General features: G+C 35.9%; 1 protein-coding gene across 1 annotated transcript in view; it reads right to left on the bottom strand.

Annotated features, from left to right (window-relative positions):
• Positions 1-467: 467 nt before the first annotated feature.
• LOC149412803 (uncharacterized) overlaps positions 468-26549 on the bottom strand; it is a 282857-nt gene continuing 256775 nt past the window's right edge. Inside the window, exons 2-3 of the mRNA XM_089644843.1 lie at positions 5477-7176; positions 468-4479 (exon numbers count right to left, since the gene is read on the bottom strand). Coding sequence (XP_089500969.1) covers positions 5569-7176 — 1608 coding nt within the window. The 3' untranslated portion in view covers positions 468-4479; positions 5477-5568. The remainder of the gene's footprint in view (positions 4480-5476; positions 7177-26549) is intronic.

Below are 26549 nucleotides of genomic sequence, written 5' to 3'. Positions count from 1 at the left end.
AAAGTGTTAGGACGGGTTGTTTCGGAGAATTTGAACAATTCATCAAATTTCAACGATCATTTTCGGGTTCTGTGAAAGACTTATTCAAGTTCTGTTTTATATCATTGTAGGCTAGTTGCTTGACAAAACTGAAATAAAAACAGAACTTGAAAAAAATCTTTCACAGAACACGTTGAAATTTGATGAATTGTTCAGATTCTCCGAAACAACCCGTCCTTAGAGATGACTTTTAATCGCGTCGGATAACTGTGAACAGCTAAATATAACCTCTACAACCGCTAGGGCTTCCGATTTTTAAACGTAACGTCATTCGATTTTTAAATAAAAGTGGGAAGAGGCCCCCTAAGATTCTCAAAAATCGAAAAATATAAAAATTTTGGCTACAACATAGAAATTTCTTCTAAATTTTCCTCCAGGAAATTTAGAAGAAAATATTTTACACCAATTTTTCTTGTTTTTTTTTTCAATAAATTTTAGCATTATTTATCATTAGGACCAGTTTACTAAAATGAAAATATTTTTCCAAAATGGTGGATGTCAGGTTTTAGCTTCTATTTTACCTCCAAAAATTGCGAACTTTCTTTACTAAACATCCATTACAATGATTTAATATTGTCTTTGGTGTCCACACTAACTCCCACTAAACCACAAATAAAAACTATTCTTAAAAGACAGTAATATTTAAGATTAAATAGTATTTTAAAAACAGTTGCTAACTATTTTGACTTAGGAAATATTTTCATTCGATAACTAGTATCGACTTAAAAGATGCTTCAATTTATATTTAGAGATATGTTTGTATTATATATATATTTTTAGAAGGCACATCTTAAGGCACGATTATAATCATAACCTATTTAAAACAATGCAGTGGATTTGTAAAGATTTACGTAACACTTATAGAATGTATAAGATAGTAATATTATTAAGCTGGATATATATATATGCAATCTGAGCCGCTGGTTCTCATAATTGGGACGAGGTTTTGGGCGTCGAACGAACTACACGTGAACCGCTCGTGGCTAATATCCACATCATGTCAGTTTTTTGACGAAAACAAAGAAGTTCACATTTTACATCGGGACGGGTGTGGTTCGTTGTTTTATTTCTACTCGCGAACCTCCAGACTCCATCGTCCATATTTTGTGCCAACTGATTTAATCGGTCAGAAGAAAATATAATTAAACCAATTGATATTTATAAAACCAAATACATATGTTTTGATTTGTAATATTTTAATAAACTTTTATTCCAGCGTGGTTGTGTGGAGTGTACAATAATATACAATTCTCCGTATTAAATAAATAATTCATAAATAAAAATTTTAAAACAGAACAAAAAGGGTTAAAAATATCAGAGTGATATTTAATAAAAATTTATTTATAACAACAAACTAAAATTCTACTAAGAGTTTTAGCATTAGCGTAGGACTGGTAATTATGTATCAGTTATTACATTAATTTAGTGGAAATTGTCACACAGGAGGGTGACAAATGACTGCTGGTGGTTCACGGCATTCATGTTGGTTCGTTCCTTTCCAATTGATTGCTAGATGTTTGTTGTAAAAATAATTTCAGACAATGTTTGCAAACATATAAAAATGTTTGTAGGCAACTTGCTAACGGTTCATCTTGCAGATATGTACCCAGCTCTATAATTCAAAAGTAATAATAGTTATAATTCACTTAATTATCTATAATTTGGATAAAAAATAATGTCCAGCACAGCTATGTAGAGGATATGACTCCCAGACACCATATGCGATAGTCCCCTCCCCACAACAAAATGGAACACGGATTGAAATAACACGTATGTGGGCTTGGCAGCTCTATGAATAACTGTCTGTTAACAATGTCACAAAACAATTGAGCTAACTTTAAGATGAGTCTGATGTTTGATTAAAATTAAAGGTTTAAACTTTAACCGTCTTCAAGTCTTACCAAACTCCAATTAAAATGGTTTACGCTTAAATCTCTATCTTTTTACATGCATTTCGACTCGACTCGACTTTTAGTTGAGTATATTCGAACTGTCAAAATACACAGTAAATGGTCAAGATAATTCCTGTTCAAAAATAGAGACCAGTATTAGGATTATAATTAAATTTGAAAAGCTAAATGTTGTTAATTTAATAATTTGCCTAGTGAGTTTATTTGCAAACTTTGGTCACAATTTATAAACATAAAGAGTTAAACTACAATGTAAACTTATTTAATTAGTAAAGTAGTTAAACAAAACATTGAACATGTCTATATAGTGAATGTGAAAGGACAAAAAAGCACAACCCACATTCACAAAATTTAAAAAGAAAACTATTACAAATAACTTATTAACACTAGAAAGACCGTAGCGGTCATTTTGACCGTTTCTCAATGTAATATGACGATATTTTGCTTAAAATTTATGGTAATGATTTGATTTTTTTTTTAACTTTTCATGATTCATGAAAAGTTAAAACACCTTATTTATTTATCGAAATATAATGATTTAAAGACCGCCGCGGTCAATGTGACCGTCAGGGCCATTTTAAGCTGGGTTTGTTTAGGATCTTCTTTATACAAGTTTAAATATATCCATTCCATCTTACACATGATAGTACTAATTTATCTTTCTCTTTCTTTCGGTATCATTCTTACTCGATCTGTACTGTGTGTGTCAGTTAGTATTCTACCGCATGTTGGTCTGTGCGTATGTATTTCAAGTCACCGAAAATTTCGTTTTATTTTTGTAGATTGTGTTCTAATTATTTTTGCTATAGTTTTATTGAAACTTTGGAACATAATATCATATCGATATGAGTGCTCGTAGAAATCTTACCGAGTCCGATATAATGGAAGAACTAGCAAGACTTCAAAACATTGGAGAGGATCAGTAATATGAAGAATGTTGTGCCAGTGAAATTGATGACACCGTTTTTGTTTTGGAGCCCAATATTTCTTCATCGGACGCTATAGAATCAGATGAAGATCTTCAGATGACATCGACATTTTTTCCTAGAAATCTAATTTCATATTGTCGTGGTCGAGGGGTTAGAATAAGAGGCAGCCGTGGAGTGAGATCTACTACATGTTTAGGTAAAACTGAAGAACGTTCAAATGAGTCATTACCAGAATATGTAATAATTAAACTAATACAACCGTATCTCAAAAAGGGATGAAACATCACAACTGCCAATTTTTTTACTTCGATGAAGCTGGCAGAGAAATTACGAGCTGAACAAACAAGTATTGTCGGAATGATGAGAAGGGCCAGGAGAGAAATACCAGCAGAACCATTTGTACTCCACGTTACGAATCATTTATTCTGAAGGCTAACAATGGTACTACACTAACTGTTTATCAAGGAAAACCGAAGAAAAATGTAATGATATTGAGTACAGTATGTCCAGATGTTCAATTTGGCGATGGAACAAAGAAAATTCCCGAAACGATTGAATTTTACAATTCTACAAAATATGGTGTCGATATAATCGACCAAATGGCTCGTAAATATTCCGTAAAAGCTGGAAGTAGAAGGTGGCCTGTGAACGTTTTCTACAACATACTTGATCTAGCCGCTATAAATGCATGGATAATTTATAAAAAGATAACAAAAAAATATATATCTCGTCACAATTTTATTCTACAGCTTGTTGTAAGGTCAGCGTATACAAATACCAGAGCTGGTCCAGTTGTGTTTGCTCCTGAAGAATTGACAAAAAGGGAACCGGAAAATAAAACTTCTAAAAGACGACAGTGGCAAATTAATAAAAAATGTAAGCAAAATAAAACAACTGACACATGTGATAATTGTAAATCTGTTTGCGGAAAGTGCCTCGGATATTATAAAAAAAACAACAGTTTGCACTAAATGTGCACCTGATTCATTAAAGAAAATCATTTCAATACATAATTATTTTTTTTATTTATTTAATATTATGAAAAATATTACACAATTACAATAATAATAAATTCGTATGTTATCAGCGGTCAAAATGACCGTTGTGGTCTTTATAGGTATGGAGCAGTACCCGGTCTTACTAGTGTTAAAAGAGTGTTTTTGAAACTCATTTTAACATTTTGTAAAAATGTGAATTATTCTGTTATGCCCTTTTCATAGTGCTAAGATACAGAAAATTTCAAATTAATGGCTTAAAAATTATTAGTAATAGTATTATTTACAGAACATTGTTTTTCATATAACAAAACTTCACAAATACCATAATATTATTAATTTTACGTGGTTGGCACAATTTTTTCTTTTAAACAGTATTTTAATGTTTTAATTTTGAAGCAGTTCCACATAGTTTAAAACGATTGTCTTGCCATTTCACTAGACTGTCAATTTTATAAGTCAAATACAATGCATTGATTAGGTTAGTTTAAAATTATGATTGAATAATAGCAGCGTTCGTCTCAGTTGGAAAATGAAGTCATCAATAATTCAACACACAGAATTAATCTTTTGGAATTCCAAAATTTTCCCTGCTGAATAAGTATTCTGAAAAAGAAGAAACACAGCATTTATATGATTGAACAAATCTATAAAAATATATTAGTTAAACTTTACGTACAAGTAAAAAAATTATAATTTGTTAATTAGTAAATGGAAAGTGGGGTTGATAGTTTATAGTCGTATTACAATTCTTCATATTTGAACGTGTTCAAAAGTGCAATAACAAAAGCAAAGCACATCATTGGTTTAACAGATGAATATTTATGGAGGGAAAAGAGTTTGGGTGGGAAAGTGAGTTTGGGATTTGTTGTAGGTCACAGTAACGCGTTATTGAAATGATGTTATAATTGTAAAAGGAGAGGGAGAATACTGAAAAATAATACCGACTTTTTAGTGAGTAGTTAATTTGAAATGCAAATTTGTGTTAAAAACGTAATGCATACATATACAGGGTTTTCCAATAAGAGGTGTTATTTTGAATAGCCCGCTATTTCGGTTGATTTTACTTTGAAGCTGTCATTTTTTAACATTTGACAAGTAGAAACTACGCCATTAATAAAAATGGAACGATACACGCTTCAACAACGCATAGAAATTATTAAAATTCACACGCAAATCATTTTGATTGATGAGGCCCATTTCCACCTCGGTGGCTTCGTCAACAAGCAAAATTGTCGCATCTGAGGATCGGAAAACCCAAGAGTTATTGTTGAAAAGCCTCTATATCCTCAACGTGTGACTGTTTGGTGCGGTTTATGGTCCGGCGGAGTCATTGGACCTTACTTTTTCGAAAATAAGGCTGGAGCAACAGTTACGGTGAATGGATTGCGCTATCGAGAGATGATTAATGATTTTTTATGGCCCGAATTGGATGTTATTGATCTGGACAACATTTACTTTCAACAAGACAGCGCTACGTGCCACACAAGCAACGAAACTATTGATCTTTTACGATTGAATATCAAAATAACACCTCTTATTGGAGAACCCTGTGTAATGAATTTTATTGGAAATAGAATATTAAAGAGTGAATAGTACTCACTTGACATCATGATGGCAGTCTTGCTGCAATAATTATCATATAATTATTTTAGAATAAATAATCAGTCTTAGGAATAAGGAGAAAAGTGGAGATCAGGAGTCTGACTGGTCGAAGAAACCGAGCTTCTTCAGGGTCTCTGTGACGGCGGTTATCAGTGGTTCCTTGAACTTCCAGATGGTCGAGTCCATCACACTCTCTTGTCTGAACTCGTGGCAGCTCTTCTTTAAAGTTCCCACGCAATCGGCTCGGTAATGTTGGAGTTGCGCATCGGTCGTGTCGATTGAGTAGGAAACACAACCAGAACTTAAGCACGCTAAAGGCAAGTGATTGTGCAGGGTCAACACTCTTTCTGTATCATGGAAACTCTTCACATACTGGAACGGCTTTGTGAAGTTCCTTGCACGGTAAACATGCTGCAACATGTGCATGTACTGTGGTATTTCTCTGAACCAACCGTGTGCGTGCGTCAAATCGTCTAAGAAGTACACGTTTCTCACGTTATACGATGCACGTGGTGTTGCGCTTCCAACTCGTGATAATGGTACAACTCTGTCCATAAGCGCTGACCAGTTGTCTTCTTTTAAAGGCATTATAACTTCGTCAATATCGAGAAGCGCTAAATACTCATAGTTGTATAAATTCTTATACAAGCAGTCGTTGTAGGGGATGAGTTCATTCTGTCTCTTGTGGTTGAGTTTCTTTTTCAGATATAAGTGCTGGAAAGTCGGAATGTTCGGCTGCCCACCCGGAAGAGTCAATGGGGTAACGCTCACACGTCCTTGGTCTATGTAATGGTTTAACACCTTTGTTATGTTTGGATGAACTTGCAATTGATAGAAGAACACTTTATCCGCACCAAGAAGGTTCAACAACTCTAGCCACTCCACAAGTCTTACAGATAAGTCTTCATGTAGAAAATCGAGACCTTTTACACACACGGCAAATCTTTTCTTTTCGACCGGCTTATCATAAATAACTCGCAAATTATTTGTGGCTTTATCGCAAGGTTTCTCCACGATCGACACCGAAGCCGGAGCAATCTTTTTATAAGTAGCCGGTATCTGACAAGCTATCAGATAGGGCTGGAATATTCCTTGTTTATAATTACCCCACTTTTTGTACCAGATGTACTTGTACTCAAAAGTCTTCACGATGACGGGTTCGTTTTGATTCTCGAACCAAAACTGGCAATGCGTAACAACATTAGGTTCAATTCTATCAATCATGGATAAGATGCGCACGGTGGGTCCCAATTGATTCATTGGACGCACGTCGTAGTAAGCGCCGAAAAAGTGAAAACTTCCATTGGAAGTTTTCAAATTTTGCCAATAGATGTTGTCGAACTCCAGATCGTATATAGTTGGGAAGGCGGCACAAGTCTTGTTTTTGAAGAACTTTTGCGCTTGTTTGTTTTTGTTCTTTTCCCAGTATGCGATGGGAAGACTGGGGAGTCTGACGGCTATTTCTTCAGCCATGGAGTCTGATGAAGGTGGGGGTCTACGGTCCACCTTGGGCTCGAGCAGGGGAAGGGCAGTGGGTGCTGCAGGGGAGGGAGAGGCTGCCTGAAGAAGCCCCCGGCCGCCCATGTGGCCCAGGTCCCCGGACAGGGGCCCCGTGTGCAGCTGGAGTGCCACCAGGGCTAGGAGGCCCCAGGCCAGTACCAGGATGCCCCATCTCCAAACGCCGCTGCGGCGAGTTATCTGGAAATAGAAAAAATATATAAGAACCTACAGAATTTTTGAGTTTTGCCAGCAACAGGAGCATCATTAATTTCTTCACCCGGTAATAATAATTTTTATCGCAACCACAGACATATGAATATAAATCATATGTCTATGATTGCAACATTCCATTTGACTTATAATTTAACTTATTTTTCAATATAGTTATTAAGAAATCCTACATTTTTTACTAAACAATAAATTATAAAATACATCAACAAAAATAATTTTGGCTGTCATCTGATACAACAAAAGAGAATTTTCATTTTACGTAAATATAAATTAGAATGTTAAAATTTAAAATTTCCTAGATGCAGATAGTTTCTTTTTATAGTAATTCAGGTGAATCTATACTTTTTATTAAAAAAAAATCGTAATTCCGAATAAATCACCCTTTTTAAAAATAATAATAACGGTTAATTTATACAGCGCAGTTTTTTATAGTAGGTACACCTCAAAAGTGCTTTATAAAAAAATTACGTCACAAGCTGAAATTAATTGCATTGATCCAGAAATTACTGACAGAAAGAGCTGTACGAATTCCATAACGCTAGAGCTCAACGTTCGAAAGTTTACTACTTAACTAAAAACTACTTTTTGCGTTATTCGACTCAATAAGGAGGAAGAGCAACACCACTATTGTACGGGTATTTAATCACGCGACGCTTTTCATTATAATAAAAAATATATTATTTTGTTCATAAAAAAATGATAGTTTAGCAGTGGCCTTGACTGTGGCTCTTGCGGTACGCTGGCCATTGTACAAATAAACCTTTATTTAAAAAAAATACAAATATTACAACATCAAATTGATCGTAATTCGATGGCAACCATCTTTATACAATTACTTGCGGACGTAATAAAAGTTATAAGAGGCTACCACGACCTACCGATGACATCACATAAAGATATAACATGGTATAACGTGAGGTTAAAGTATGATTACACAGCAACCTTGTACCAACAGGTACGGATCATACGGAAATACTTTATTTATTTTCGGGAAATCGACAGTTTACATTTAATCAGTTTATAGTAAAATAAAACCAATTAAGGATTTCCTCCTTGTGACTTTAACTGAGACAGCATAATATGGAATACGTTATTTAAATAAATTATACAAAACAAAGATTATATAAAACGAAAAATTTACAAAACAATACATTTATAGCCGTGGAGAGAGGTTGTAGGTATAAATCAAATCATAAAAGAGATATAAACAATAGAGACATAAAATTTATTCACAAACCATCAGAGAAATATTCTTTTATGGACCTCTTGTACTTGGTAAGTTCGGAACTGAAAATATCAACCTTGGATAATACGCTATTGTAATTATTGCACAGTCTGTTCAGACAAGAATTCTGCTTAGAGTTCGTTTTGCTTTGATCAACCCTGAACAGGACACAAGAGCGTGTTGAACGCTCTGGTACATTGAATGGAATCTTGTTTAGCAACTCTGGGCATTGAATAATAATGATTGGATTATTTATATAGCGCCGTTTTCGTGAGAAAATCACCTCATATTATTGTTAACTACTTTATACAGGAATAGTGCTTCCTTATGGTGCCTCCGTACACTGTTTTTGGGAAGTATGTTCGCAAGTAATAAAAAGGCTGAAAACATTGTGAACGAATGATAAGTGTAAGGTGGAAAGTCAATTAATGGAGAACTGCAATACTCACCAGTAAAAAGTTTGGAAAATATACGAAGCTAGCAGTCCGCAGTGGAGTTATAATAATGGTAGAGGAAGGACAAACGCATAAACGAGGTCCCTGCGACCAATATAACGTTTAAAAATGTAATTTTCTCATTTTGGAAGTCAAAAAACATGGCGTCTTTTTCTATCAAGGGACAGTCAAGTTTTCAAACATAATGATGATTTTGTTATATACTTATCAGCTGATCACAATTTGATCTAAACCTGATACGGATCGAAAATCGGCGTTTAAGGCGACATAATAACGAGGGTTTGCACATTTTAATTATTTCTGATGAATGTATTACTAAAATCTCAAATGTTTCTAGAGGAATCCTTACGGATGTAAGTTATTTATATATAAGATTAATAAAAAAGGGATCTTATCGTATTTTTTATTTAAAACGGATTAAAAACTTTATAAAACATTATTTAACTGTAAAATTAGAGGTAAGAACCAGATTTTATTTTTCATGACGATGCATTAGTAACCTCCCGAGGGATCCCTCAAGCAACATTTGAGAATTTAGTAATACGTTCATCAGAAATAATTAAAATAAACCTCACGGAAAGATTGATTTTCTAGGCCTGGTAGGTAGATTCTGATCTGACCATTCAACTGTCAAAAATAAAAACAGCGCTGATCGTCAATTTGAGTTTGGAACAAACAATATTCATCCAAATTTAAAATTAATAATTAAAGTTCCTCAAATTCTCAATTCACCTCTGCATATTTACCTTCTGTAATCATTGTAATCAGTAATGATTGTACTTACTAGGTGTAGTAATAACAATGTATTAATTATCGTTGTTATTATGAACATAAATTAGATAAAAAAGATGATTAGACCTAACATTTAAAATGTTATATTTTTCACTATAATTATTAAGACTTAAAGCTTATTGTAGTATGTAATGAAAATCGGGGATGGTCGCTCCATGTAAGCCACGAAACAGATAATAATCTCTAATCTATATCAATTTCATATGAACTTTACTAGAAATGCGAGTCTGGAAGTACTAGAATTTAATTAAAATGGAATATTGTCACAAATTCGGAGCTTTCTCAAAGAGGTGCCTGCTAGACATGGGCAGATTCATTCGCAGTAGTGAATCGATTCAATCTGATTCACCTAGTCTTGTGAATTTATTAATTGAATTCATCCCTAAAAGAAATTTAGAATTAGTTTCTTATTTATTAAATGCACGTGAATGGATGAATAAATGAAGTACAATTTGGAAGTGGAAATAAATCTACTTCAAGACATCTGATCTAGTTGAAACTCGGCAGATAGTCTCGTCGTCAATGACAATGCATTCTATCACTTTTTTTAGCACTCACGCACACACACGCATTTCTTAAAATATGCATTATGGTGGAAAAAACTTTGATTATTATGGGTTGATTTTTAAAAACCTTTTTAGGGCAATTAATGAAATTTTGTCTAAAATCGCAACCAAACGAGCGGTAAAATAAAATTATAATAATTTTTAAATAATTAGTAGTGACAGCATTCAACTAGACCGCGGGACCACGCACGAACATTCTAGTTTCGATAAAACTTTCCGCATTTTACGGTTTATAGAGTATATATTATTGTATTGTACATAAAATGGCTGCTGATGCGAAAGAATTAAGTTAGAACATTTAATTAAAATGCCTGCATTTAAAATGGACCAAGACTTAAATAACCTACCATTATTGACTCGTAAAAGTAGCTTTAAAATAGTCATTAAATAAACTGCATATGTTTTAGATGTATTGTAATGTCATTAATGTCATAGAAATAAGTTATCAAAAGATAGCAGATATAAAAATGTTATTTTATAATTAAATAAAAACATAAAACAAAAAATAGTCAGAACGGGGTACTTTTGAACAAATGACTTAACCTATTTATTAATTAACCTTAACCTTAATCCCTCCGGAATTGCTACATATAATATATGGCATTTAATTGATGAAGAGCAATATATCACAGACAACAAAAAACTAAATTCATGATGCCTTATCGAATGTCAAAACATAAACATTTTTACAAATAACAAAGGTGTTACGTAAATTTCAACATTGCATTTTCAACATTAATATTGAACAATGGGATATTTTCACAAACTATGAAAATATTTAAAAACACGTGGAAGATGTAAAGTTTATTTTTCTGATCATCATCGTACTAAAAATATGTTATTTTCATTCATAATTAAATTATTGATTTAAAAAACGATCTAAAACTGTATATTGCGAAACGGTTCCAACTGGCTACAACGTTAACGTATGGAGTGTACGAAAGTAAATTGAGTGCAGTAGTACCTAATTAGATTCCTGAGGGGTAAGTGTGTGAAACCATAATCGACAACATTGCGTGTGTAAAGATCTGAAAAGAATGCAAAACCGATGTAATGGTAGTGAACAGAGGTTTTTATTCTTTAATCTCGTCGAAGGTACACACTTCCATACGTCAAACGTCAAGTCATTCCACTTGGACAACGAGTGGGTCGAACCACTCGTTGTCCAAGTGGAATGACTTCGTCGAGAATCGAGGCCTTGGTGGTATGAACAATTGGACTATCGATAAAACAGTTTATTATTTTTAATGCTCCATGTAAGGGCTCCATTCCACTTAGATTGAAGACTCTCCTGGCGCGTTTTAGAGATCAAATCCATATGATGCATAAATTGGGGGTAATCAACATTCTAATATAAAGATAACTTAGAAACTTTTTTGAATTTATTCTAGTAAGTCCATGTATTTTTCTGATGGCCCACACAGCAGCAGCGTATTCAAGTTTTGATTGTACAGGGTTTTCCAAAAAGAGGTGTTATTTTGATATTCAATCGTAAAAGATAAATGGTTTCGTTGCTTGTGTGGCACGTAGCGCCGTTGTCAAATGTCAAGAAATGACAGCTTCAAAAGTAACATCTACCGAAATAGCGGGCTATTCAAAATATTATTATTATTTATTGGAAAACCCTGTACATTATTACACGGATAAAATTTAAAAAAATTGTTATAGAAAAAATACTTTTATAATGTATTGACGCCCCGGCCAGATCTGTCCTTCAGAGGCTATAATGGAAAATGATGCTTGTGGCTAGTAATGTCCTTCCGAGGCCTTAAGGGTTAAATCGTGACCGACTCCCGGGGGAAGGTTAGATTATAGACGAATTCATGGGTAAAAAAGGTCGCGTTACATCTTATAAAATCCTGCACGCCGTCTATCATATCGTCAAATTAATAATGATAGATTGTTGATGGTAATTAAAATGTACAAAATAAGTACTGCTTCATCCGGCTGTTAGATGAGCCATTAATACTTCGTGTCATCATTTCATGTTTACCCGTCACGACTCTATGATTGTATTCATGAAGAATATTTTCTTATTTAGTATGTAATAAACGTTAGGTATACGTGCAAATGAGTGTGTGGACCACCGAACAATTGATAATACACAGAAACTCGTAGTAGAAGCGGGAAATTGGTAAACTTACATCCCATGGAGCACGATAAAACTTGTGAGAATTTCGTTTAAGAACGATATTTCGCTGATAGTAACTTTATAGCGACCGATTTTTTGTGTGAAACATCTTTTGGCGCGCCTAGGGGGGGGGGGGGTATAACCGACTATTGCGTAGCTAACGTGACAAGACGGGACGACGCTCTCGTGACTAGTCGGCTTTTTCCGCCCGGCCGCCAAAACTCTGTGCGGTATATTTACTTCTGTTTTCCACTAAAATTGGCAAAAAATCTATTCTAAATGATGTTGATCAATTTTTGTTTTGTATTATATATCTTTATGAATATTTCAATAATGGTTTTATCATCAAAAATGAAAGGACTTTTTTATTTTATTTTCACTTCTATTATCTTAAGGTATCTTTCGAAATCGAAAGGAATTTTAGAGAAATCGGTACAAAATCATGTAAAAACGAAGCACTTAATTAGGAGTCCTGCCGGTAGAATAACAATTGGGCGTTTAACTGGTCGGCAATTTGTAATTACAGGCGACATGACATGATATCGACCACACGAAATGTCGTTGTCTACTGCAAACATCAAATCATGTCTAATTAGCACGAGAAAGTCGTGAGCATGCTTCATTCAACAAAGTGCATTAATATTGTGTTGTACCACTGAATTAAATGGATTATTTTCAAATATATGCACAAACGAATATCGAATGGAAAACCAATCGAAAATTTCAGTTCAAATACATATGCAAAGTATAGTTGTTTGATATGACAACGTTCGTGAATCCTTTTGTTTTTCTTGTTTTTGATCCAGGTATTTTAACTGCCTTGTTTATCTGATAGTGTTACATTTATACTGTCCCTTGCTAAAGTTCTCACTTAAGAGATTATTGATTTTCTTACTATTACATATTTAGTTTTTTATTCTTTCTATTTTTATATTTTATTACACTTGTGCCGTATGTTTTTTAAATAAATAAAACATAACATCAGTCTTGTAAATACAACCATCAGGTGGTAATAGTAATAAGGCCAAATGAGCCGTAGTACTAGTTAGTTAGGCACGTGAAAGGGTGTTGTTATAATCCTTAGCTAGTTAGAGGAATACGCAAGAATCCAAAAATCAAAACTTGTGATGGATACCATCGCCCTGGTGTCGGACCACAATTCAGAATCAAATTTATAATTATTAAAAACATTAACGGTCATTTAGACATACCTGTCCTGGTGAGTATGATTAATTATCGCTTATTAAATAAATACAACAGTAGACTCCATACTCCATTTCATGTACTTGCTACTCTCAGAGATTGCATCGTGTGGGGATAAGGGAATGACAATTGCTCTGTCTAAATCCTTAATTGTATCAGTTAGTTATGATGATTATAAGTTATATATCAATAAAATTATCAGGATTATCACAGGGTCCTAACTACAAAAACTGGTGTTTTGAGTTGAACTTTCGGTAATGCCATAATCGTATTTATTAGTGACACGAAGTTCTATCTCGTACATACAGCCGTTTAAGAGATAGGCACGGTAGGGCATATCAGTTGGTCCTACATGTTACCGTGGGATTAAGTGGCAACAAATAAAAGTAAGGATGGGTTTGTTATCTAGAAATAAAAATAATATTTAAGAATACTAAAATGCATTACCACAAAAAAGACATAATAAAAAAGAAATTAATTAGGATCCTACTACATAATCTGTCTGGCAAAGGGCTTGCATAGGTAAAATGAAGGTGTGATACCAGTTCATTCTTGATGCAAAGTAGTAGATTTTGGTTCTTCACAGCAACTCCCAGTTTATAATTTATCTAAAAAATAATGTTGTAGACCAATGCAAAACAGCCTCACGCTACTGGTCTCCAGAAGGGTCCCTCTTAACCAATCAGGATCGGCAGAGGCCATCCGATTCCATCAATCCAATGGTCAATGCTCCATATGCAAAGCTAATGCTCAGTCAGGAGTGGCGAATGTGTTCGTCGAACCTCAGCCAAGAGGAATGCCCGCTGCTCTGGGCTGGTGATCAAAGAATGGCGACTGCTTCCAATGCAAATCACAGATCCTTACTCCCTCAGGTTTGGCAACTCTTCAAGTCAGAATTCCAGGGCTGTCAATTTGACCAATATCAAAATGACAATGTTTAGGTACTTAAAGGTCCCACACACCAAGACCATAGATGCGATGTAAGTAAAGTGATGCACACACACCTTGTTACAAATCTTATATGTGTGCGTATGAGCATGACAATCTTTATTTGCGTTTATCTCAAAACTATGTTTTTGTAGATAGGCCCCTGTGTTCCTAAACCCCCGATTGTAAAAGGAAAGTAGATGCATTAAATGACACAATACGTTGTTGAGAAATTACTACACGTAAAATCTTCCAGCACAAGAATTGAGGCACCTTTAAACTTTGACCACAACAATGGAAGGACATTAATTTATTGAAAGTGTTGGTGCGAGTCATTGTTAGGTACGGTACAATGGGGATATACTCGTAAGTACATGGTCATCAAAATATTTACCCATCAGACCACAATCTTTAACTATTTACCTATAAGATTCTTTCAATCAACGACATTGCGTCTAAAAGTCTTCCTTCAGCCTGTCTCAGTATTGTATTAGCACCCTTTTGATGATTTAACATCCATTTTCTTAAATTTTTTGATTAAAAAAAAACAACCCCAAAAAAGACAAAGTTTTTTTAACTATTACTACATCTATTTTTAGATGTATTTTAAAAACAATCTATGTATAAAAATAAAAATGTGATTGTTCGTTTGTTCAAAATCTTAAATCTCTGAAAGTTCTTCCCCGATTGCTTTGAAGTTTTGATACAACGTTGCATTTGAATACACGTGTGTTTTTATATACCTATGTATATTATATAGATGTCACCTGGTGTGATAGGTAAAATAACGCTTTTTAAAAAACAGCGCCATTTGTTGGACGTAAAAGCAACAGCCACAGCAACGCGTGGCGGGGTAAAGCTAGTAAATAAATTAATTGGCTGAGGATTGTACCTTCCTTCCCAGGGACTGGAGTCAACCACGCCTATAACCTCGCCAAATGCCGACCGGGTAGTACCGACATTTGTTTCCTGTATTAACTGCCCGTATATACGTGATTACCCTTAAACGTTGATAGAATGCATTGTCATCGACAACGATTTGCCGACTTTCAGCTCAATCGGATTTCGGGAAGTGTGTTAATTTCCGCTTCAAAGATTTGCATTAATGCATTATAGATAACAAAAGTTAAATTCAAATAGATGTGTTTAAAAAGGGTTCCTAAGTAGAAGATGTCATGCTTCAAAGCATTTTTACAGGCATGAAACATCTAGACTTCTTCTTCTTCGATGGCGCTACAGCCCATATCGAGCTTTGGCCTCCTGCAACAGTCGCCTCCAACTCCTCCTGTCCTCAGCGGCTGACTTCCAGTTTGTCACCTGGAGAAGCTGTGCTGCATCCCCTCTTACCTCATCTTCCCACCTCAGTCTGGGTCTTCCCACTTTTCTCTTTCCACCTGGGTGACCAGTCAGAATTCTTTTTGGGACGCGTGTATCCGGCATTCTCTGTACATGACCAGCCCATCTCAGCCTGAGGAGTCTCATGTGTGCAGAGATGCTAGGGGCCTTATATATATCGTACAATTCTCTATTGTGCCGGATACGCCACTGTTCGTCCTCTTTCACCGGTCCACATATTCTTCTCAGCACCTTTCTTTCAAAAGTATCCAGCATTTCAGCCATCTTTACTGTCAGTGTCAGCGCCTCACATCCATATGCCAATACAGTTCTTACAATGGTCTTATATATGGTTATTTTGGTTTTTCTGTGGACACTACGTGACTTAAACACTGGCACCAAAGAGAAGTATGTTTTGTTGGCTGCTGTGATTCTTCTTCTGATTTCTGCTGGATCCTCATTGTTCTCTGTCAGGCTGGAGCCCAGGTAGGTGAATTGATCGACCACTTCGTATGAGTAGTTGTCTTTAAATAGTGCACTACTTCTTCTTCTGTGCGAAGGGTTCCTGCTCTGTACCATCATTTTTGTTTTGTCAACATTAACTCGCAGTCCTACTTCCCGCGCCGCTATTTCTAAAGGGTCGAAGACCTCCTTAATGGCTGAAATTGATCTTCCGACAATGTTGATGTCATCCGCATATCCGACAACTTGACTGCTCTTGAAACAAATATTGGAGCCAGTGTCTATTAGTGTTTTTCGTATTACATGTTCGAGCACAATGTTGAAGAGAGTGGGAGCCAGACTGTCCCCCTGTTTAAGTCCCTGTGATACTGTAAATTCTTCCGACAATTCTCCGTCTATTTTGACCTGACATCTTGAGTCTGACATTGTGGCTTTTATGAGCCTAACCAATTTAGGTGGAATCTGGAATTGTAGTAGTATGTCATATAGACACTCCCGATCTATGCTATCATATGCTTGCTTGAAATCAATGAATAGTTGGTGTATGTCTATGTCAAATTCCCAGCACTTTGCCAAGATCTGTCTGACGGTGAACAGTTGGTCTGTTGTGGATCTACCGGTGCGGAAGCCTGCCTGATACTCTCCCAGTAGGTTTTCTGCATATTTATCAATTCTTTGTTTCAGTATCATGGTGTAGATTTTATATGCTGTGCATAGGAGTGATATGCCTCTATGATTTTCGCATTTTAATTTATCACCTTTCTTGTGAATTGGGCATATTATGCTTATTTGCCATTCCTCTGGGATTTTTTCCAGTGTCCATATTTTAGTTATTAAATTGAGTAGCAGATTTCTCAGATGCTCATTTCCATATTTGAACAACTCTGCCGGGAGGTTGTCTTTCCCAGGTGATTTGTTGTTTTTAAGTTTCTTTAGTGCAGCATTTATTTCTTGCATTGTTGGTGGATTCGCTGATTCTTCATTACTTGATTCAGTGGGGATGTTGGTAGGGTGACTTCTCAGGTCGCTATTAGGGTTGAGAAGTTTATAGACGTAGTTTTTCCACACTGTTTTTATTTGTTCCTTATCTGATATAATTGATCCATCAGCGTCTTTGCATAGTGTTGTATTCGGTTTGAAACCCTTCTTGAAGAAGTTTACTCCCCTATATGCTTCTCTAGGATTATTATTGACAAAGTCCTGTTCCATTTTTAGCAGTATATCATTCAAGAATTTTCTTTTCTTTCCCCGTATCAGCTTATTCGTTTCTTTTCTCGCTTGTTCGTACGCCTGTTTTTTGTTTCTTGTTGACGTTTCCAAGTACTTCTTTCTGAGTATATTCTTTTCAGCTATCTTTCTTTCACACTCTTCATCAAACCACGGGTTCCTGGGCTGTCTGGGCATGTTTCCGACACTTGATTCCACTGCTCTTACGATTGCTTCTTTTATATCATTCCAATCTTTTTCGAGTGATTCTTGGGAGTTCTGCTCAGTGATCTGATCTGGTAGTCTATTTACAAGGGCGTTGTGATACTGCTCTTTGCCTTCTGGTGTTTTTAGAGCTTCCGTATTGATTTTTGGAATAGTTGGTGATTTTTGTGTCCTGTTGTTTGCAATTCGGCTCCTATAGGTGGCCACCACCATGTAGTGGTCTGAATCACAGTTGGCACCCCTATACGTCCTTACGTTTGTGATGCTCGTTGCCCCCCTTCTTTCTATCAGGACATGATCAATTTGGTTATGGTGTCTACCATCTGGCGACGTCCAGGTCCGTTTGTGTATGTCTTTTCTTGGAAATTGAGTCGAGGCCACGATTAGGTTTCTTGATTCTGCGAAATCAATCACTCGGGTTCCATTATTGTTAGCGTGCTTGTGTAGACTGTTCATTCCTGCAATGTGTTGGAGCAGAGGATCCTGTCCTATCTTGGCGTTAAAGTCTCCAATTACCATCTTAATGTCGTTCGATGGTAATGTGTCGTAGACCTGTTCGAGTTTCTGATAGTATGTATCTTTCATTATGTCCTCTTTATCTTCCGTTTCAGCATGTACGTTGATCAATGTTACGTTGAAAAACTTCGTTTTTATGCGTAAGCTGCACATTCTTTCATTAATGGGTTTAAAGTCTAATATGCATTTTCCCATTTTCCGGTCCACAATGAAGGCCACTCCGAATTTATGATGTCTTTCATTTCCACTATGCAGTATCGTATGCGTTCTTGTGTCAAATGGCTCAGATCCTATCCATCTGGTTTCTTGCACCGCCATTATGTCAATTTTATATTTCGTCATCTCCCTAGTGATCTCTCCTAGGGCTCCACTTCTATACAGCGTCCTTGCGTTCCAGGTAGCTATTTTCAAGTCCTTATTTCGTTTGCTGGGTCTTTTCCTAAGTTCAGTTGTTGTCCGAGGCTCTGTGTTAGGATTCGTAATAGCGTTGCTTTTACAGGGAGAGGTTATTAGCCTCTCGCCCAACCCCCTACCAGGAGGGCCAGGGTTTTTCTGTAGGGGTTTCCATCCCTTAGCTGGGGGGTTCCGGTTTTATGGCGCCGGAGATTCGCCATTCATCCTCTCCTATCTGCTATGGCTGATGGTATTGCCATTGGCCACATTGCCCAGGGCTCGCGGGGCTTAAGAGACCACTCGTGGACGCTAGGAGTAGGACTATTGGTAGTGTTGCTAATGGAGTGCAACAGTGGCGTTACACGGTATTTGATGAGTGACACATTTTTCCCAGCAAAAAATGCGTCTCCGTGACCCTACCAAACTTTGAGCCCCTGAAACATCTAGACTAGATAGACAAATGCCCGGTTAAAGGAAAGGCCAGAATGTGTTTTACATAGACAAATGCCCGGATAAAGGAAAGTCCAGAATGTGCTTTACATAGACAAATGCCCGGATAAAGGAAAGTCCAGAATGTGTTTTATACAGACAACTTCACTTTATTTTGGTAATATTTATATTTTTTGTAATACATCAACTGTAAAGCGCCCCTGAGGTGATATATCACAAAAGCGGCGCTATAAAAATTGTCCAATATTATTATTATTATTAAATGCCCAGTTAAAGGAAAGGCCAGAATGTGTTTTACATAGACAAATGCCCGGTTAAAGGAAAGGCCAGAATGTGTTTTACAAAGACAAATGCCCGGTTAAAGGAAAAGCCAGAATGAGTTTTTTTACTCAAAGTATTTAATTAATAAATATTTTATACATCACCATAACTAACTAACTAACTAACTAACCATCACGCCGTTTCCCCGCAGGGGTAGGCAGAGAGGACGGACCGCCAAACAATACGTAATCACCATAATATGTAATATATTATTATGAACGTGGGTGAACAGCGAGCACCATCGTGCGGATATAGTTGGTAGGTACTTTATAATAATTTATGTGTATGTCCATTGATGCAAATCGTGAATCCGCTAATAACCTTTCTTCTTCATTAAGTGAATGCATTCGATAATGGGTATTCTACATTGCTACAAAAATTATAACAATTGATGTTTAAATATGTGGCGTCGAATTATCCAGATTAAATAATTAATAATAAACTGCTACTTGCTACTTAGGTACGTACTTGCTACTTGCATCGTTAAATCGTAAACAAAGTAATCTACGTACTACGAGACCTACCTGTTTCAAGTATCTACTCGCGACAATAATACTGCAGTTCGTCTGGGATACTACGAGAACTCGCCAGAAGGTTCGAGTCTACGGCCTATGCATAATCGCCGCACTATCGAAGGTTCCCGAAACACACAGTCTGTGCGAGTGCCTAGAATTTAGTTGCCATCCACCTACCTACTGCCGCCGTCGGCCGAGTAGTATAAATAAGCCCGACGCAGCGAGTCAGTCAGTCAGTCATCAGTTACCGTTCCACCGTCAGCCTACAAGGATCAACGAGTGATCACCCGCGCTCACACTAGCGCGAAGGACACGTACCCGGCTTCGCCCCTATCATCATGGACTCTATCGGGACATCATCTTAGTGCCTTGTCCAGATCGCCGTTCCTGGCAAGCACTACTCGGATTACAAGCGCCCTGGTTCCAGTGTCTCTGACCAGCGCTTCTTCCACGCTACCATGACCACCACGAGGACACGCTGCATCCTCACTGGTCACGCCGTTCCCGTTCAACCGCCTATAAGGTCCGTCGCACCTTCGGCCGTCTCGTCAGCACTGGAGTGCCTGAAGACCTACGTTCTTCGCCAGTGCCTGACCTCCATCGAGTCCCGGTCACCAGCGCCCGGCGTCGACTCACCGACCCGCGCTTGACCTGCCATCATCAGCCAGCATCCGGTATATTCTTCTGTCCAGCGTCATCTCCTCGTCACGGCAACTGAATCACCAATAAACACATGTGACCTTCAACAACTTTCTTTTATTTCGTGCCTTCACCCCTGATCACCAAAAATATATTATTAAAACAGTAAAGAAATTTAATCATACTCCGTTCACAAAAGCTAAAGTGAGAGTTCGTAAGTTATTAATGTGAGGCGAATAAGGGAATCGAAAAAGGAAGAATAGGAATTATATCTATGATAGGAAGGATACCTTTAAAAAAATATTATTCATTTTGATTATTTTTTACAAGAAATTTATTTATTCAAATAATACATGTGCACTACAGTGTCCTAAGGGTAAAGTGAACCAACTTCGGTAGGTGATTCTACATAATATTACAAGTTAAAAAACTAATATTTGGATGATTTGTATAGCGCCGTTTTGTGCATAATCACCTCAAGGGTGCTAGTTAGGGCAATAGTTACTTTTTCAAAATTCTAACGTTTTAAAGTAGTTTTCAGGTAAGACATGTTGAATTATTTGTATGGAAAAATAATCTTCCACGAAAAAATATTTTTGAATGTTAAAAAATGGAATGTAGAAAAAGTTTTTTAAAATCTTTTTTACTTCTACCACCATGTAGAATCACCTCCCGAAGTTGTGCACTTTACTCCCGGACACCCTGTATATCCAATTAATTATTACTGTGGTATTTAATGTTTTTTTAATTTAATTTTGTGGTATTTGGAATAAATTCTTATTATATTATTATTAACCAGTGATATACTGAAAGTACCTTCCACCCACAGAGTTGATAAACTATGGTTATAATAATAGGTACTATTCAAAATTATGATAGCTTAGAATACGTCCGTTTATGTTAGGTTATGTTAGATTCCTAGGGTACTAAACAAATATATCTATATTCCCTTTGCGAAAAAATACAGAAACAATATATTTTTTTATTTAAATGTATGGCAAGACACGTGTTTAATATTGTTTTCATTTTAACATTGCTTTGCTTTTATGTTATAAGTAGAATACCCCTCTCGGGGTTGCCAGCAATGTGGGCAGCGATAAAGTCTAGAAAGTAAAAGCCTCGATATGGGTAATGCCAACCTCGTCGGAAACTATTCAAGAGAAAGGCAACACTGACTAACGAATCCGCAACGTTCCCCGAATATCATGACAATAGAATTATAATTATCATGATTAAATGGTGGGAAGACGAGCGACGCCAAACCAATCGATCAAAATCCAAAATAAAAAGACATCGGTACCTAATTGGTACCTACCAGTTTTAAAACATTTCTTGTGTTTTGTAATGGCAATACTATTATTTTTGTTAGTTGATAATCCCGTCACCATTCTCTTTTCAAATTTATTGTTGTGCTTTGCAACGTTTTGCATAGACAATGAACGACGTAGATGGGAATCTATTAATTTAGTGCATGGCTAGGTACTAAAATTTCAATGCACATCACGATTTTCAAGAAAGGGTATAAGAATAAAATATGACCATAGACTCGTACAGGTAAATCATTTTAAAGTGTCCCTTGCTTGTGTAGTGCTGATGGATGGATCAACAAATATGGTATCTTCGGGCGTTTGGAAGTTCCAAATTGGTTGGAATTTTTGTTTTGAAACCTTCGGTGTACACAAATACAAAAATGTGTAATTTTCAAAATTATTTGCCTGTATTTATTAGGATATAGAGTGAAATGATTTAAAACTTTTATTTATTGGCCTTAACCGGTTTCGGCCTATCACTTACTTATGCTGATATATTTTTATTGCCTTTACTGATAACTACGTTAAAATCAAGAATGATACTTTATTTAGAAATTTAGTTATGTAATTTTTTCTAAATGGAAATGAAAAGTTTCAAACACCCAATCTTAAATCAAAGACGAAAATAATCCCGTAGTACATATTACGCATCTTTGCAAATTATCTTTGGTTTGACATAGATAACAGTTATGTTTGTATCCTGTTGCTAAATTTCATAATTTGTCATCGCTAGACAAATGTCAAATGTATAAATAGTTCAATCATTCATTTTTAAAGAGCAGATTAATAATAGGATATGAATCTGTTACTTAATAATTCACCTTAGACTAATTCTGACTGATTGACCAATGTTTCTGTTAAAACCAATGATACATAAACCAGTTTACAGTTTTTTTTAGTCAGTTTGATTCCGGCCACAATGGGCCACTTACATTAACAAAAAATCTGTTCGGAAGAGATTTACAAGTCCATTTTGTTGATTTTCGTATTTTAAAAGCAGCAGCATTTTATGAAAATGTAACATTTTGAATATCCGCGATAATAAACAATTTGTCTAACCCATAAAACGGTATGTTAGCGATTGTGCACTACAAGTGGTGACTTGAGTCAAAGTTGTCTCTAAAATCATTTATTACACAAATACCTTAATAAAATAGCTCACATACTTACCAGATATTTGCTATTCCTTTTGATTAAAAAAAAAACAGTTTGATTGTGTGTTTTGGCCTCAAATTTAAAATTAGGTTTTATATGAAAAAGTCCGCGCAGCCGTTCCTCAACTGCACTAGAATAGGTTTTGAAGCAATGAAATGGGACGTTTTCCATCCAATATTCCCTTTTTTATTCCTATATTAAATTTGAAATTGAGATATCCTAGAGAGTAGTTTAAGAGGTTACTCATAGATGGCACTAGGGTGTAGTTTAAGAGGTTACCCATAAATTGCGTGTTATTATAGCTGTCGATAATGCAGGGATTGGGTCTATAGTAAATAAAGGTCGAGGACCAGAACAATTCCTACCGGCTACTAAATAAGCCTAAAGTCTAAAGTTTTTTGTACACCTCGGAGTTTTTATTTAAAGAATTATGAGAGAAGCCCTGAGTTACAACAAACTGGCGCAGCCGGTAGGTACAAAAATGAATGCAGGTAGCTCATAACTTGAATTGATATACCCAACCCTAAGGTAACTACACTGATAAGTTTTGCTACTTAATATGTTGAGGATATATACTACAATTTTAGCATGCGTTATCAATGCTATAATGCGTAATTCGAGGAAGTTGAGCGAGCATTGGCTCCATGAGAAATCAAGGCCTCTTAGGCAATGACCTAATATCTTGTTGCTGAGTCACAGACTGGTAAAAATATGAAGGGGTCAAATATACCTACCTATAGGCTTTTAGATTGCGTGTACCGTTTTGAATGCAATGATTTATTGTTAATAAGGAATTCAATATAATAAATTTTGTGGGTGTGGTGTAATAAATCTAATAATTTAAATAAATAATTTTGTCTGATGTCACTATTTGTTAATTTTTAATCAGAAGTTGAATCACAATAAAGATCCTGTTGAAGAAAAGAGGACGCTCAGCAAAAAAAAGAGTTGAGTTATGCCGTTAATAATCAATAAATGCTATAATTTAATCGAAATTCGGCGTTATTTGGTAAACCCAGATATGAAACTTTTAATTCTCCTTTATTGAATTGCAGCTTTTTACTGTCAAACTGGCGTCTATGGCTGACTATCCGTCCCACGTACTAACTCAAGCTGCCGCGTCGAAAAGCTACGCCATCCTACAGTATTTTCCACAAGTCATCAAGCCTATTGTTCGACCCCTTCCCACGCGTTTTCTTAAAATCCATAGATAAAAATTGCTGCACAAACCTATCGCCACCTTAACTTTGTGGGAAAGGTTGGCCATCTATTGGCCGAAAACTATTAATAAGCTTCATCAAATTATCAAAAGATGGCAGCCTATTATAAAATACTTTCAAAAGGTTAAATTGATCATTAAATTATGTTTTCTAATGACTTTTCCATCATTTACGATGGGTAATCTATCTAGTCATCTAGTGCATGATATAAAATTACCCGCATCCCACTAACGCGGCATCATCTCACCGCACAAGAAATCAATACGATAATCTCAATTCTACCGCATTATATGACCGATTACTTGGCATTAAAATTTAAGTATTACTTATACATGAAGAGGAGCAAATTTGCTCATTTCCTGGCAGGGCTCAAATAATGTCTTCGTGACTTACTAACGAACGTTTTGCTAACAAATTACTTTCTATTAAGTATATACGAAGACAGAAATTGTTGTTAATTTTGTAGTTAGATCAATTGCCTAAGTTAACTAATTGTTGATAATACTATGAGTAGCAAGCACCCTGGTGAAAGACCACCAATTGAAACGTTGCTTGAAATGGCTTTTGCCGTGTTTAGTGACTAGATTTAAACAGCCCATCTCCTTCCCATTCTTACTCCCTTCAACGCCAGAATATATTTGTTATTTATGTGAAATCTCACAAGAGTTCCAACTGCGCCCAACCGTCTGGAGCCAGTGAGACTATGGCAGCCCCAGGCAGTGTGTTGTGAAGCTGAAGGTAGTGGGGAGGGAAAAGATATGAGGAGGAGGAAGGTGAGGAAGTACTTGTCTATTCAGCTGTGGTCACCAAACACGGCAAAGGCCATTTCAAGCAACATTTCATTCCTGAATGGTGATCTTAACACAAGGGCGATAAGAGTATCTTCCACTCCAGAAATATACTATACAGGGTGTATCGGCACGTACCCGACAAACTTTAACCAGCTATTCCTTAGCACATTTGGAGTAAAAAATGTTATGGGCGCTTTGCTGTCCGGTAACACTTTTTTTTAATAAAAAATTACCATTCATATTTTCACCACATGTCACCAATGTTTTATCCTTTGTAAAAGTTTGAAAACCCGTCTGGCAATATTTTGTTCGAGTTTCGTTGAATAATGTACGTACGTACCTACGTTGGCGCGCTTTTACAATCACAACGAAATGGCACGGCACCATTCGTCTCATTTTTAACTATTATTATTTAGTGTGTACGAAAGAGCGAGGACACTTTTTGACACACTTGCTAATAACAGCTGTTGAACACGAAAAACAATTCAAATGACAGTGACGGAGTGTGGATTTTTCATTTATTTTTTGTTTTTAATGGAAAAAAATGTTACCGGACAGCAAAGCGCCCATTACATTTTTTACTCCAAATGTGCTGAGGAATAGCTGGTTAAAGTTTGTCGGGTACTTGCCGATACACCCTGTATATTATTTTAAATTAGTAAATTGTGAAATAACACAAATTAATCAAAACATTTTTTTTGCGCATGCAGGGATTTGAAGCCGCGACCTTCGAATTGCTAATCGAGAGCCTTTACCCCTCGACCACGGAGACCTTCACCTATCTAGCTTTAATAAAATCGGAAAATTGATTGAATAAGCTCATTTTTTTAATTTGAATTGAATCAAGTATCCCGTGATTAGTATGACCTCTCTTGTAAGCTGATAGATTATATAATGAATCCTCTTTTATTGTATTAAGATAGTAAATAGATCCGATTTTCTCTCACTGATAATGCTTAGATTTTATTGGAAGGTAATGTGTTTAGAATAGAAAACCGGCGCCCCAGATTTCAGAATTCTTCAGATTTCATCTTGTGTAGGCACCGAAAGACAATAAATAATACACAAATATGGTGTTTTTAGAGAAATTTGTAAAATAGAAATCTAATGTTATTAACGTGGACAAATATTTAATCGGTTTGAACATCAGTTTGCCCACGCAAGGTAGATCAGATAATTATTTGAAATCGTCATATCAGTTCATACAAAAATCTTTTTATATACCAAAATATTTATATAATAGTTCCATGATATTTCATCAAAATGACCACTAAACAAACCTTTAATAGTGATATAGAGTCATTAAAAGTGAAGAAACAAAAACTAGGTTTAATATTTACCTATGTAACCTATTTAACCTAGTTTTTGTTTCATCACTTTTCATGACTTTATGTCACTTTTTGTAGGTATCAACTGAACTGTCATTTGATGAGATACCCGGTCACCATGTATAACACGTTTATTAGTAAGGACCTTAGACTCTTAGAGGGCCAGTTGTTGCGC

The sequence above is a fragment of the Hesperophylax consimilis genome, chromosome 22, assembly GCF_061612785.1.
Source record: "Hesperophylax consimilis isolate HC1 chromosome 22, BYU_Hcon_1.0, whole genome shotgun sequence".
NCBI lineage: Eukaryota > Metazoa > Arthropoda > Insecta > Trichoptera > Limnephilidae > Hesperophylax > Hesperophylax consimilis.
Note: the sequence above shows the minus strand (reverse complement) of the source record. Positions and strands in the feature narration are given on the sequence as shown.